The sequence below is a fragment of the Salmo salar genome, chromosome ssa13 (assembly GCF_905237065.1).
Source record: "Salmo salar chromosome ssa13, Ssal_v3.1, whole genome shotgun sequence".
Lineage (NCBI taxonomy): Eukaryota > Metazoa > Chordata > Actinopteri > Salmoniformes > Salmonidae > Salmo > Salmo salar.
The window spans coordinates 12791716-12805664 of record NC_059454.1 but is presented as its reverse complement, the minus strand read 5'-3'; the positions used below and the strand labels follow the sequence as shown (position 1 = coordinate 12805664).

General features: G+C 42.1%; 1 protein-coding gene across 1 annotated transcript; it reads left to right on the top strand.

Moving 5' to 3' along the window:
• Positions 1–1678: 1678 nt before the first annotated feature.
• LOC100380652 (peptidase inhibitor 16) lies at positions 1679–11999 on the top strand. The gene is made up of 5 exons (XM_014134527.2): positions 1679–2125; positions 10018–10242; positions 10457–10566; positions 10812–10903; positions 11218–11999. The coding sequence occupies exons 1-5, from the start codon at positions 1958–1960 to the stop codon at positions 11586–11588; spliced, it is 966 nt and encodes a 321-aa protein (XP_013990002.2). The 5' UTR covers positions 1679–1957; the 3' UTR covers positions 11589–11999.
• The last annotated feature ends 1950 nt before the right edge of the window (positions 12000–13949 follow it).

Below are 13949 nucleotides of genomic sequence, written 5' to 3'. Positions count from 1 at the left end.
ATTAGAGTATCATGTTGTAGTCTAAACCTATTGATGTTACATTGAGCTGGGTGAATAGAGTATCAATAACAGTCATCCAATATGTTGTAATATAAATACGGAGAAAAAAAATCGTCCTCCCTAATCTTAATCGGCACCAGCCACCACTGGTAGGACACCAGGGGATGGATTTGAGGTACAGCACATTACAGAGATATCATTTCTGTGGTTGTTGAAGTAATAAAATAATGCAATCCTCTCCTCAGCTGGTAGTAATACTGTACATTTCCTGTAAGTAAGTCGTAGAGGTTTTGAAAGCTTTACTCTCAGGCAAGGTTTCTCAGAACGACTCTAATACTTGTTCTCCCTGTGGCATTACCGTCACGGAGAATGTGCAGGAGAAAGGCTTTTGGGGAGGGTCCAGGTTCAGCTGATCAGGTCTCAGGTTTCACTTCATTCTGCAGACATGTTGAGCTACTGGCCATCGACAGCTGGAGTGTTTGGTTACTGTGAGGGACGGCCCCACGCCTCTGGACTAATGAAGTTTTGAGGATCTGAAAGATCGTCACCCTCTATGAGTCAAGTGAAGCAGAAGTGAAATAAACCACTTTACTGTGAACACTTCAATATGATCGGTACTGCATATGTAATTCATTAATAATGGAACATCCGCCTCTAGAATGAATGACAGCAAACGTCACATAATCAGCTCTGCAGATGTTCTGCAGTGCAAACCTATGGCTGGCCTCCCATACAGTCATAAGGGGATTATTATTACATGAACGAGCATGGAGATGATGTATGTATGGTCTCTATGTGCTGGATGTGAACCTTATTCAGGCCCTGGTGTGAGCAACGGTACATTCCCACCGGTACCATCAGGATTGTATGAATTATGACCTGGGAAAACGGCTTTATTTGCTACGTTTGTCATAATGAAATAATACAATTCCAATTCATGGGTTTAGGAATGTGTCCCTTGGAAATATTCTTGGAAATTCCTGGAAATGTAACGAAAAGGAACTGGTATGCACCCAGGAGAAAGACGTCTGTCAGCTACCAGAATGTGGAAGATACAGAGCATGTATATGTGCCAAGTGTATCACGTCCAACCACAGGCACCTTAACTGGGGAGGACGGGGCTCGTGGTAATGAGTGGAGCAGAATCAGTGGAATGGTATCAAATACATCAAACACATGGTTTCCAGGTGTTTGATGCCATTCCATTTGCTTCGTTCTGGACATAATTATGAGCCGTTCTCCCATTAGCAGCCTCCTGTGCGTCCCACCCAACCCAAAGCATAGTATCACATTATCAGCTGTGGAAATGTCTCCTCTATGAAGGGCTGTAATGGAAGGAGAACGAAAGTCAACATGACACCGGGGTGAGATACACAACATAGATCAACTGCCTAATGCCGCTCACTCATCATGCTTGGTTTTAAGATATTTCCTATTTGGTGCACTACGGGGAAATCTGTGTCCTGACTCAGTGTTTAGAGCAAATGAGCACATAGTGAAGGCCAACTGCGTGTGAGTCAGAGACATGTATCTGTATCTCTACATAGCTCAATCTGTGTCTGTGTCCTGCCTGAAATCACACCAGATTCATAAGAATAGGGTGATTGTTTTCGGGTGGTGCGGTGTCGGTGCGTACCAGTCAGAGCAGCGTGTAATGTGACCTAGTGAGGGTGAGGAGGGGAGTCAATATTGTGGTTCTCCTGTGGAGAACGGGGTGGATCCACTCCCTCTTAATATACCCAGGCTAAGGAGGCTGAGCTTTACATCTAAGAGAAGAAGCAGAGCAGCTGGAGTACACACACACACTACACACTACACACACTCACAAAACACACACGTACACACTGTAAACACACACTCACATACAGAAACAGACAAACAGCAAGGCTGACACCGGCAGATATCTGAAGTTCTTGAGAGAGAGAGAGGGAGAGAGGACTTCACTTCCCAGACAGACATGCTGAGGGGGACAGCTCTCTGGGCTGGCCTGATGGGACTGTATGTCATCGTCACCCAGTGTCCAGCCGCCTGCCAGCTGAGCCAGGAGGACGCGGAGACCCTCATGGAGCTGCACAACAGCTATCGGGGCCAGGTGGTACCCAGTGCCACCTACATGCGTAAAGTGGTAAGGGCTGCGTGACTGGGGAGGATGGATGGGCAGTTATCTCTAGCTGCATCTGCTGTCTCCTGCAGGATGGGAGATGTTCAGTCAGGGCACTTCTGCATTAGCAGGTGTGGAAATGATGTGTTTGAACCCTTTGTGGTGATGAGCTTGTTTGATCCTGAGATTTCCTACTGTATGGCTGCAGGGATTGATGGAGTTCAGCCCGCTGTCTGCTGGTATGGTTAGCAGCCCTATTTCCTCTCATGGGGCTAATCTGTAGTATAATTGATCTTGAGTTGGTTGCAGGTAGAGGTAGATACATAGCCTTCTTCTGGAGAGGGAATTGTTGATTGAGATTTATTTTGGTGTCATACTGATAGCTGTTCATTATTAAATGATCTGTTTGGTATTCAGCTTTAAAACTGTCTCGTATCAAAAACTAAACTCTGGCTGCGTCTACAGTATCATAACCGTCTACAGTATCATAACCGTCTACAGTATCATAACCATCTACAGTATCATTATCATAACCGTCTACAGTATCATAACCGTCTACAGTATCATTATCATAACCGTCTACAGTATCATAACCGTCTACAGTATCATAACCGTCTACAGTATCATAACCGTCTACAGTATCATTATCATAACCGTCTACAGTATCATAACCGTCTACAGTATCATTATCATAACCGTCTACAGTATCATTATCATAACCGTCTACAGTATCATTATCATAACCGTCTACAGTATCATAACCGTCTACAGTATCATTATCATAACCGTCTACAGTATCATAACCGTCTACACTATCATAACCGTCTACAGTATCATTATCATAACCGTCTACAGGTATCATAACCGTCTACAGTATCATTATCATAACCGTCTACAGTATCATAACCGTCTACATTATCATAACCGTCTACAGTATCATAACCATCTACAGTATCATTATCATAACCGTCTACAGTATCATAACCGTCTACAGTATCATTATCAGAACCGTCTACAGTATCATAACCGTCTACAGTATCATTATCATAACCGTCTACAGTATCATAACCGTCTACAGTATCATTATCATAACCGTCTACAGTATCATAACCGTCTACAGTATCATTATCATAACCGTCTACAGTATCATAACCGTCTACACATTATCATAACCGTCTACAGTATCATAACCGTCTACAGTATCATTATCATAACCGTCTACAGTATCATAACCGTCTACAGTATCATTATCATAACCGTCTACAGTATCATTATCATAACCGTCTACAGTATCATTATCATAACCGTCTACAGTATCATAACCGTCTACAGTATCATTATCATAACCGTCTACAGTATCATAACCGTCTACACTATCATAACCGTCTACAGTATCATTATCATAACCGTCTACAGGTATCATAACCGTCTACAGTATCATTATCATAACCGTCTACAGTATCATAACCGTCTACAGTATCATTATCATAACCGTCTACAGTATCATAACCGTCTACAGTATCATTATCATAACCGTCTACAGTATCATAACCATCTACAGTATCATTATCATAACCGTCTACAGTATCATAACCGTCTACAGTATCATTATCATAACCGTCTACAGTATCATAACCGTCTACAGTATCATAACCGTCTACAGTATCATAACCATCTACAGTATCATTATCATAACCGTCTACAGTATCATAACCGTCTACACTATCATAACCGTCTACAGTATCATAACTGCCTACAGTATCATTATCATAACCGTCTACAGTATCATAACCGTCTACAGTAGCATTATCATAACCGTCTACAGTATCATAACCGTCTACAGTATCATTATCATAACCGTCTACAGTATCATAACCGTCTACAGTATCATAACTGTCTACAGTATCATTATCATAACCGTCGACAGTATCATAACCGTCTACAGTATCATTATCATAACCGTCTACAGTATCATAACCGTCTACAGTATCATAACCGTCTACAGTATCATTATCATAACCGTCTACAGTATCATAACCGTCTACAGTATCATTATCATAACCGTCTACAGTATCATAACCGTCTACAGTGTCATAACCATCTAGAATATCATTGTTTTGCTGATCAAAAGTTGGTTGTAGTACAGAACATTTAGTACATAAATAATCACTCTTGTTTTAGTCACTAAATCACAGTGCTGCAGAAGATGCATTATCCCTAATAAATCTAACCACACCAGGAAGTTGACAAAAAACAGGGCTTCTTCGTTTAAATCTGAATATTAATTATAGAAGTAATCCCAAGACACACTTTGCTGACCTCCAGAGTTACGGGAATTACTTTGTTGATAGAGCCTGTCTGTGCCTCAGTGCGAGTGGGTGTTCAGAGTTGAGTCCAGTGTTGTGCAATGCATGGGAATGTGTGTGTGTGTGTGTGTGTGTGTGTGTGTGTGTGTGTGTGTGTGTGTGTGTGTGTGTGTGTGTGTGTATATTGTGTAATGTGCTTGCGCAAGTTGCTATCTGCCATTGACTGATTCCAGGGATGTCTTTGCCTGTCTCTGTGTTTTGATGGACACTCCACTGGGGCCATTTTCACATTTTATGTTCATGCCTGTTTCAGTAAACAGGACTGAGAATGCAGAGTAAATGGGTTCATAACATTCACTCAGAACTTTATAGAACTAATTTGACTGGAATCATGTGTCATGACCAACAAATCCACAGTATTCTGAATATGTATCTGACAAATACATTTTATTTCTTTATTTTTATTAAATCGAATTTTAATGGAGGTTTCAAAACATAACCATATTGTATGTAATTGGCTACTATGTGTTTCTATGTCACTACTTGGTGATTCATTGACTGTGTCAGACTTGATTTGCCCTAATGAAAAATTGATCAGCCCCTACAAGAAATGTTCATGAATTATAATCCACATAATAATTCGTATTTCCTATTGACGCAGGATTATTTTATTGCTGTAGCAAACTGTCTTAAATTAAGATCCCCCATCTGTAACACTGACCAGATGGTCTGGGTGACGCCTCTGTTATCTCAGGCTGAAGCACAGCAATGATATAGAGTACAGCTCTGTTTGTTAAAGCACAGAGAGGAGGAGATCTGATGTCCTGAGGCTAGGACGCAAGATGTTGTGGTATTTCAACTAGCATCCTCCAATACAAGTGTTTGTTTGTGACTGGACAAATAAACTGAACTTCACATGACTCCACACTGGATCTCTCTGTCTGGACAGTTCACAATACAAAAACAATATGCATTCGTACGATATTGCATCTCTGCATTTCTTTGAAACATATTATCACCATAACAATTAGCAATCTCAGTCAAGATCAGGCCTTATCTGCCGAGTGTGATCACGTCCTCTTGTTCTGTCATTCCAATACTTGAAGAAGAGTTGGACTGAAATGATCAGATGACATTCCTCAACCACTGATACACATATTACCGCAAGGTTCCTCATAGGTTCCTTAGTAGAGGTTTGGTTTAATAAGGAAGGATAATAGTTTACATGGGAATGTTGGTGTGACTAATATAATGTACAGTATAGTTTAACGTAATCTAATGTACAGTATAGTGTAATGTAATCTAATGTATAGTGTAATATAATCTACTGTACAGTATAGTGTAATGTAATCTAATGTATAGTGTAATATAATCTAATATACAGTACAGTGTAATGTAATCTAATGTACAGTATAGTTTAATGTAATCTAATGTATAGTGTAATATAATCTAATGTACAGTATAGTTTAACGTAATCTAATGTACAGTATAGTTTAATGTAATCTAATGTACAGTATAGTGTAATGTAATCTAATGTACGGTATAGTGTAATGTAATCTAATGTACGGTATAGTGTAATGTAATCTAATGTACAGTAAAGTGTAATGTAATCTAATGTACAGTAAAGTGTAATGTAATCTAATGTATAGTGTAATATAATTTAATGTACAGTATAGTGTAATGTAATCTAATGTACAGTATGGTGTAATGTAATCTAATGTACGGTATAGTGTTATGTAATCTAATGTACAGTATAGTGTAATGTAATCTAATGTACAGTAAAGTGTAATGTAATCTAATGTATAGTGTAATATAATCTAATGTACAGTATAGTTCAATGCAATCTAATGTACAGTATAGTTTAACGTAATCTAATGTACAGTATAGTGTAATGTAATCTAATGTACGCTATAGTGTAATGTAATCTAATGTACAGTATAGTGTAATGTAATCTAATGTACAGTAAAGTGTAATGTAATCTAATGTACAGTATAGTTCAATGCAATCTAATGTACAGTATAGATTAATGTAATCTAATGTACAGTATAGTGTAATGTAATCTAATGTACAGTAAAGTGTAATGTAATCTAATGTACAGTATAGTTCAATGCAATCTAATGTACAGTATAGTTTAATGTAATCTAATGTACAGTATAGTTTAATGTAATCTAATGTACAGTATAGTGTAATGTAATCTAATGTACAGTATAGTGTAATGTAATCTAATGTACAGTATAGTGTAATGTAATCTAATGTACAGTAAAGTGTAATGTAATCTAATGTACATTATAGTTCAATGTAATCTAATGTACAGTATAGTGTAATGCAATCTAATGTATAGTATATTGTAATGTTATCTAATGTACAGTACAGTGTAATGTAATCTAATGTACAGTACAGTGTAATGTAATCTAATATACAGTATAGTGTAATGTAATCTAATGTACAGTATAGTTTCAAGGCGATAAAGATCATTTGCTACATAGATAATCATTGTTTGTCTTCAGGACTCTGGCCAATCTTAGTATAACCGTCCCTTATTGGTTTACAATATTACCGTTTCCATAGTGGATAAGGAAATTCCTCTTGCTCCAGGTCAGGAATAACTACAATAAGGTTAGTGTGGCAGAATACATAAATAAATAGCTCCATTCAAAACCATCAGCAATACAGTGTCTGTATCTACAGATATTATCAGAAGTATACCTCTTGTAATACAATCTGCTAGTGCTGTGCTATCTATATCAAACCTGAACTACTGGTATTTAGACTGGGGAGGAGCACAGATCATAGTTCATGCTGTTAGAATACACATACTGTTCACTATCCTCTTTAGAATCAGGAAATAGGACAATAGGATGTGAGTTTAGGAATCAAACTTACTTGCAATGTGGTAGATATGGTAAATAGTATGATTAATATTAATACAGTATAGCACTGAAACACTAATATAAGAGAGTTGTCCAGTGTGCTACGTGCAAAGAGTTCTGTTATGGTCCTCAACGTTGGTTAATGTCTCCCCCTGTCTCTTATTCTGCAGCACTACATCTACAGTATACAGGTTAGAGGCAATCAGGCAGATTACTTGTAGTCTAATACAATAATATGGCATTTAGCGAATGCTAAATGAGTGATTTACAGTGATTCGTGCATACATTTTAACAACGTGTGGGCCCGGGAATCAAACCCACCATCCTGCCATACCAACTAAGCTACTGAGGACCGCTGATGGTAATATGACAGTTTGTGTAACGCCGGTCGTCAGGAATGGACCAAGGCGCAGCGGGTTGAGTGCTCATAATTAACTTTTTAATGAAAACACTTATACAAACAAAACAAAACGATGGACGACGAATACAGACTTGAAGGCAAACAACAGCAATTCAAGTGACAACCTCCCACCAATTACAAACACAAACACACCCTAATATATAGGACTCTCAATCAAAGGCAACTAGACAACACCTGCCTTCAATTGAGAGTCCACACCCCAATTAACTAAACATAGAAAACAGACTAACTAGAAAGAACATAGACTAACAGAGCAGTGACCAAAACCCCCGGAATACATAAATCCACTACCCTCTACATAATACACACACCCCGAACCACATAAACCAAATACCCTCTGCCACGTCCTGACCAGCCTACACTAACAAAATCACCCTCATACTGGTCAGAATGTGACATTACCCCCCCCCCACACACAAAAAACAACAACAACAAATAACCCCCAAAACACTAATAAATCCCCAACAGTACATGGGAGGGAAGGGAGGGTGGCCACCGTCACCGACAGTGTTCCTGCAACACCCCCCCCCCCCTAACCCCAATACTCCCCCCTCAGGAGGTGGCTCAGGAGCCGGACGCAGACCCCACTCCACCCCTGGCTCACTCCCCTCATAAACTGTCTCTACAGTGATGTCCCTCTCTGTCGACCCCGGACTGTAGGGTGACTCTAGGAGCTCTGGACTGTAGGGTGACTCTAGGAGCTCTGGACTGTAGGGTGACTCTAGGAGCTCTGGACTGTAGGAAGACTCTAGGAGCTCTGGACTGTAGGAAGACTCTAGGAGCTCTGGACTGTAGGAAGACTCTAGGAGCTCTGGACTGTAGGAAGACTCTAGGAGCTCTGGACTGTAGGGTGACTCTAGGAGCTCTGGACTGTAGGGTGACTCTAGGAGCTCTGGACTGTAGGAAGACTCTAGGAGCTCTGGACTGTAGGAAGACTCTAGGAGCTCTGGACTGTAGGAAGACTCTAGGAGCTCTGGACTGTAGGAAGACCCTAGGAGCTCTGGACTGTAGGAAGACTCTAGGAGCTCTGGACTGTAGGAAGACTCTAGGAGCTCTGGACTGTAGGAAGACTCTAGGTGCTCTGGACTGTAGACAGACTCACTTGGTTCTGGACTGTAACCAGACTCACTCGGCTCTGAACAGTGGGCCGTCTCACCTGGTTCCGAACAGTGGGCCGTCTCACCTGGTTCCGAACAGTGGGCCGTCTCTCTCCGGGGCACTGTCGCCGGAAGCTCTGGACGAGGCACCGTTGCCGGAAGTTCTGGACGAGGCACTGTTGCCGGAAGTTCTGGACTGTAGCCAGACTCACTCGGCTCTGAACAGTGGGCCGTCTCACCTGGTTCCGAACAGTGGGCCATCTCACCTGGTTCCGAACAGTGGGCCGTCTCTCTCCGGGACACTGTCACCGGAAGCTCTGGACGAGGCACTGTTGCCGGAAGGCCTGGTGTGTGGGGCTGGCTTAGGACGTGCAAGACTAAGGACACGCACCACATGGCTAGTACGAGGAACATGGACAGGATGTGCTGGACTGGGCTGACGCACTGAAGCCTGGTGCGTGGTGCTGGTAATGGAGGTACCATACTGGAAACACACACCTTAGAGCTAGTGCGTGGAGTGGGAACAGGACGTACGGGACTGGGCTGACGCACTGGAAGCCTGGTGCGTGGTGCTGGTACTGGATATGCCAGCCTGGAAACACACACCTTAGGGCTAGTGCGTGAAGCGGGAACAGGACGTACTGGACTGGGCTGACGCACTGGAAGCCTGGTGCTGGTACTGGATATGCCAGCCTGGAAACACACACCTTAGGGCTAGTGCGTGGAGCGGGAACAGGACGTACTGGACTGGGCTGACGCACTGGAAGCCTGGTGCGGAATGGACCAAGGCGCAGCGGGTTGAGTGCTCATAATTAACTTTTTAATGAAAACACTTATACAAACAAAACAAAACGATGGACGACGAATACAGACTTGAAGGCAAACAACAGCAATTCAAGTGACAACCTCCCACCAATTACAAACACAAACACACCCTAATATATAGGACTCTCAATCAAAGGCAACTAGACAACACCTGCCTTCAATTGAGAGTCCACACCCCAATTAACTAAACATAGAAAACAGACTAACTAGAAAGAACATAGACTAACAGAGCAGTGACCAAAAACCCCGGAATACATAAATCCACTACCCTCTACATAATACACACACCCCGAACCACATAAACCAAATACCCTCTGCCACGTCCTGACCAGCCTACACTAACAAAATCACCCTCATACTGGTCAGAACGTGACAGTTTGTCTCTTTATCCCTGCAGAAATGGGATGAGAAGCTGAAGATCCTAGCTGAGGGCTACGCTGTGAAGTGTGTGTTGGAACAGAACCCGGATCTAGAGTTGCTGAACACGGGAGAGAACCTGTTTGTGTCAAATGAGCCCTTGGACCTCAACATGACCATGGAGAATTGGTTCTTGGAGCACCTAGACTACGACTACAACAACAACAGCTGCCAGGATGACAGGATGTGTGGACACTACACTCAGGTGAGAGACCCAGAAAGAGAGATGCTAGACAATGTCACTGAATTGGTAGAATTAGACTTCTGATAACCTGAGACAGTACTATAACTGTAACGGGTTGAATGTTCCTTGGTGCGTTTACTCCTGTGTGTACAACCTCTGTGATGGTGGGGGATGATGATGATGATGGTGATGATGAAGACATTGTAAATTGATCAGACTGATGGGGGTGTTTCAGATGGTGTGGGCGGACTCTCACTCTGTGGGCTGTGCTGCTCATCGCTGTGACACCATAGAGGGGCTGTCCTTCGAGAAAGTTACCTTCCTGGTCTGCAATTATTACCCAAAGTAAGTATGGTACCAAAGAATATTTACAACTTTACACACTTATATCCTATTTCCACACTTAGACGATGTCTAAGAATACATCAATTAATTAATATAATGAATCCTTACATTGCATTTCACTGATTGCGTTAGGGTTAGAGTTAGGTGTTGTGGTTAGGGTTAGTGTTAGGGTTCGCGTTAGGTTTGGTCCCTGATTTACAGCCCTGATTGAGTGACCATTGACTTGTGTTTCATTTACATTTCAGAGGTAAGTTTAAGGATGGGAAACCCTATGAGGAAGGTGAATGGTGCTCCAAGTGCCCAGACAATGTGCCACGATGTGATCAGAACCTCTGTGGTAAGAATTCAGCACCTATCAATCACACTACTTTCCCCCCCCTCCATTTAATTCACAGCACTACCATGATATCCCCTCTTTGTGGAGATAGATTGACTGCTCTGGACTAGTGACCCTGTAATCAGTTTCTAAGACGTAGCTTTAGATTTCTCATCACTGTTTTCTCATCAAAGCTTATTAAATACCAATGATACTATCAAGAGCAGTGTGCGGTTTCCTTTTTCCTTCATCTTGTTCAACTGTTACCATGCACCTGCAAAAAGATTGCTCAGATGTGCGAGTGCCTTTTGAATTTTCATCACTGTTTCCCCCAGTGCCTGATGCCCCCGAGCCTTCAGAGGAGCCTGATGTTGAGGAGCATGATGCCCCCGATCCTTCAGAGGAGCCTGATGTTGAGAAGGATACAACAGAGAGCTCTACCCCACACACAGGCACCGCCACAGAGCCTGGGTATGAGGAGGAGGGGGATGAGACAGGCACGGAGCCTGGGGACGAGGAGGAAGAGGAGGAGACAGGCACGGAGGCTGGGGATGAGGAGGAAAAGGAGGAGTGGGAGGGGGAGGAGAGAGCAGCGGAGAGGGAGAAGGAGAGGACTAGGAACCAACCTCCAGCCAATGCAGGAAGGATCACTACCCCCCTACTTCTTGTTACCAGCCTATTGGCTTTACTCTCACTAGGATTGTGAGGGAAGGTATGAGAGTAAGGCATGACACACATACACACACACTATCTGGAACTGAACTGGACATTGCTGGAAGTTGAATTACATTGTGCTATAGCCATGTCTATAGCAGAGGGATTTGTTGATGGTTATTTTGTTATTATTTGCTCGCTAGTAATTATTGTTGCTAGTTTGACATATGCCTTCTTAGCAATAGCAATAAGCACACAACATACAATAGTTAACAATGTATTATAACAGTTGTATAATAACAGTTACGACCTGTTACAAATGTAACAGCAATACATTTTCTTAAAGCAAGGCATGTCCTCTACATGAATGTGATTTGTAAACCTAAAGGAGCATAACTACTGTCAATATTGAATATTTCTGTAAATGTCTGTCTATAGAGTATAATAAATATTGTTTCTTCTACTTGTTGTGTCTCAACATTTCCATGTTCTACACCGTTGTCTGGACTGGGAATACGTGTTTGACCTTTGACCACAAAGGATGGGGAAAAAACTGAGCAGGAAGAGAGTATGGATGGGAATGGGATGGTATAGTGGCTGGGGAGAACATGCTAAGACATGTTAACAAAAGGTTTACACCTGGCGAGAACATGCTAAGACATGTTAACAAAAGGTTTACACCTGGGGAGAACATGCTAAGACATGTTAACGAAAGGTTTACACCTGGCGAGAACATGCTAAGACATGTTAACGAAAGGTTTACACCTGGCGAGAACATGCTAAGACATGTTAACAAAGGGGAGAACATGTTAACAAAAGGCTGGGGAGAACATGCTAAGCCATGTTAACAAAATGTTTATAACTGGGGAGAAAAGAGAAAAAACTAAACACATCTAGCACAGTCTGGGCTGGCTTGGAGTCAGCAGCACAACTGAAATATTAATTCACCTCTTCTCTGTGAGGCTATTTCTGGAGGAGCATTTAGACACTCAGCCCTCCACAACGTTCATAGGGAAATTAGATTTAGTCGAGGGGGAGGTGGGCCGGGCTTCCCATTCGGTACCCAGAACTGATGGACTTTTTCTTTCTGTCTCTGGATTTATACTTTATATTGCTTTTTTAAAGCTGGAATCCATAGCGGTGAAACTTCCACGTCTGTTCTATCCCCAAGCCATAAGACTGCTGAACAATTAATCAAATGGCCACCAGACTATTAATTGACCCCCCCCCCTCCATTTGTTTTGTTCACTGCTGCTACTCTGTCACAGGCGTCGGTGAACGGTGACCAAGGCGCAGCGGGTATAGTGCTCATCTTCTTTTATTGCTTAATAAAGTGAACACTTAAACGAAAACAATAAACCGACAAACAACAGTTCTGCAAGGTACACAGACTATGCAGAAAGCAACCACCCACAAAAACAGTTCTGCAAGGTACACAGACTATGCAGAAAGCAACCACCCACAAAAACAGTTCTGCAAGGTACACAGACTATGCAGAAAGCAACCACCCACAAAAACAGTTCTGCAAGGTACACAGACTATGCAGAAAGCAACCACCCACAAAAACAGTTCTGCAAGGTACACAGACTATGCAGAAAGCAACCACCCACAAAAACAGTTCTGCAAGGTACACAGACTATGCAGAAAGCAACCACCCACAAAAACAGTTCTGCAAGGTACACAGACTATGCAGAAAGCAACCACCCACACAAACAGTTCTGCAAGGTACACAGACTATGCAGAAAGCAACCACCCACAAAAACAGTTCTGCAAGGTACACAGACTATGCAGAAAGCAACCACCCACAAAAACAGTTCTGCAAGGTACACAGACTATGCAGAAAGCAACCACCCACAAAAACACAGGAAAAACAAGCTGCATAAGTATGGCTTCCAATCAGAGACAACGAAAGACACCTGCCTCTGATTGGAAGCCATCTTGGCCACACATAGAAAAAGAAACATAGAAATAGAATACTAGAACCAAAATCCCCTAGAACCAAAAAACCCCAAAACACACAAAACACACACCCCCCTGCCACGCCCTGACCATACTACAATGACAAATGACCCCTTTACTGGTCAGGACGTGACATACTCGCTGTTTATTATCTATGCATAGTCACTTCACCCCTACCTACGTGTACAAATTACCTCAACTAACCTGTACCCCCGCACACTGACTCGATACCGGTTTCCCCCTGTATATAGCCTCGTTATTGTTATGTTATTGTGTTACTTTTTATAATTTTTTATTTTGGACTTTAGTTTATTTGGTAAATATTTTCTTAACTCTTCTTGAACTGCGCTGTTGGTTAAGGGCTTGTAAGTAAGAATTTCACGGTAAGGTCTACACTTGTATTTGGCGCATGTGACAAATAAAGTTTGATTTGATTTGATATTAGAAAGAATAC

Excerpts from the sequence above, each read along its gene's own strand:
- LOC100380652 (XM_014134527.2), top strand. The coding sequence starts at position 1,958 with ATGCTGAGGGGGACAGCTCTCTGGGCTGGCCTGATGGGACTGTATGTC. Across the intron at positions 2,126-10,017 it reads CCACCTACATGCGTAAAGTG|AAATGGGATGAGAAGCTGAA; the intron begins GTAAGGGCTGCG and ends TTATCCCTGCAG. Across the intron at positions 10,567-10,811 it reads GTCTGCAATTATTACCCAAA|AGGTAAGTTTAAGGATGGGA; the intron begins GTAAGTATGGTA and ends TTTACATTTCAG.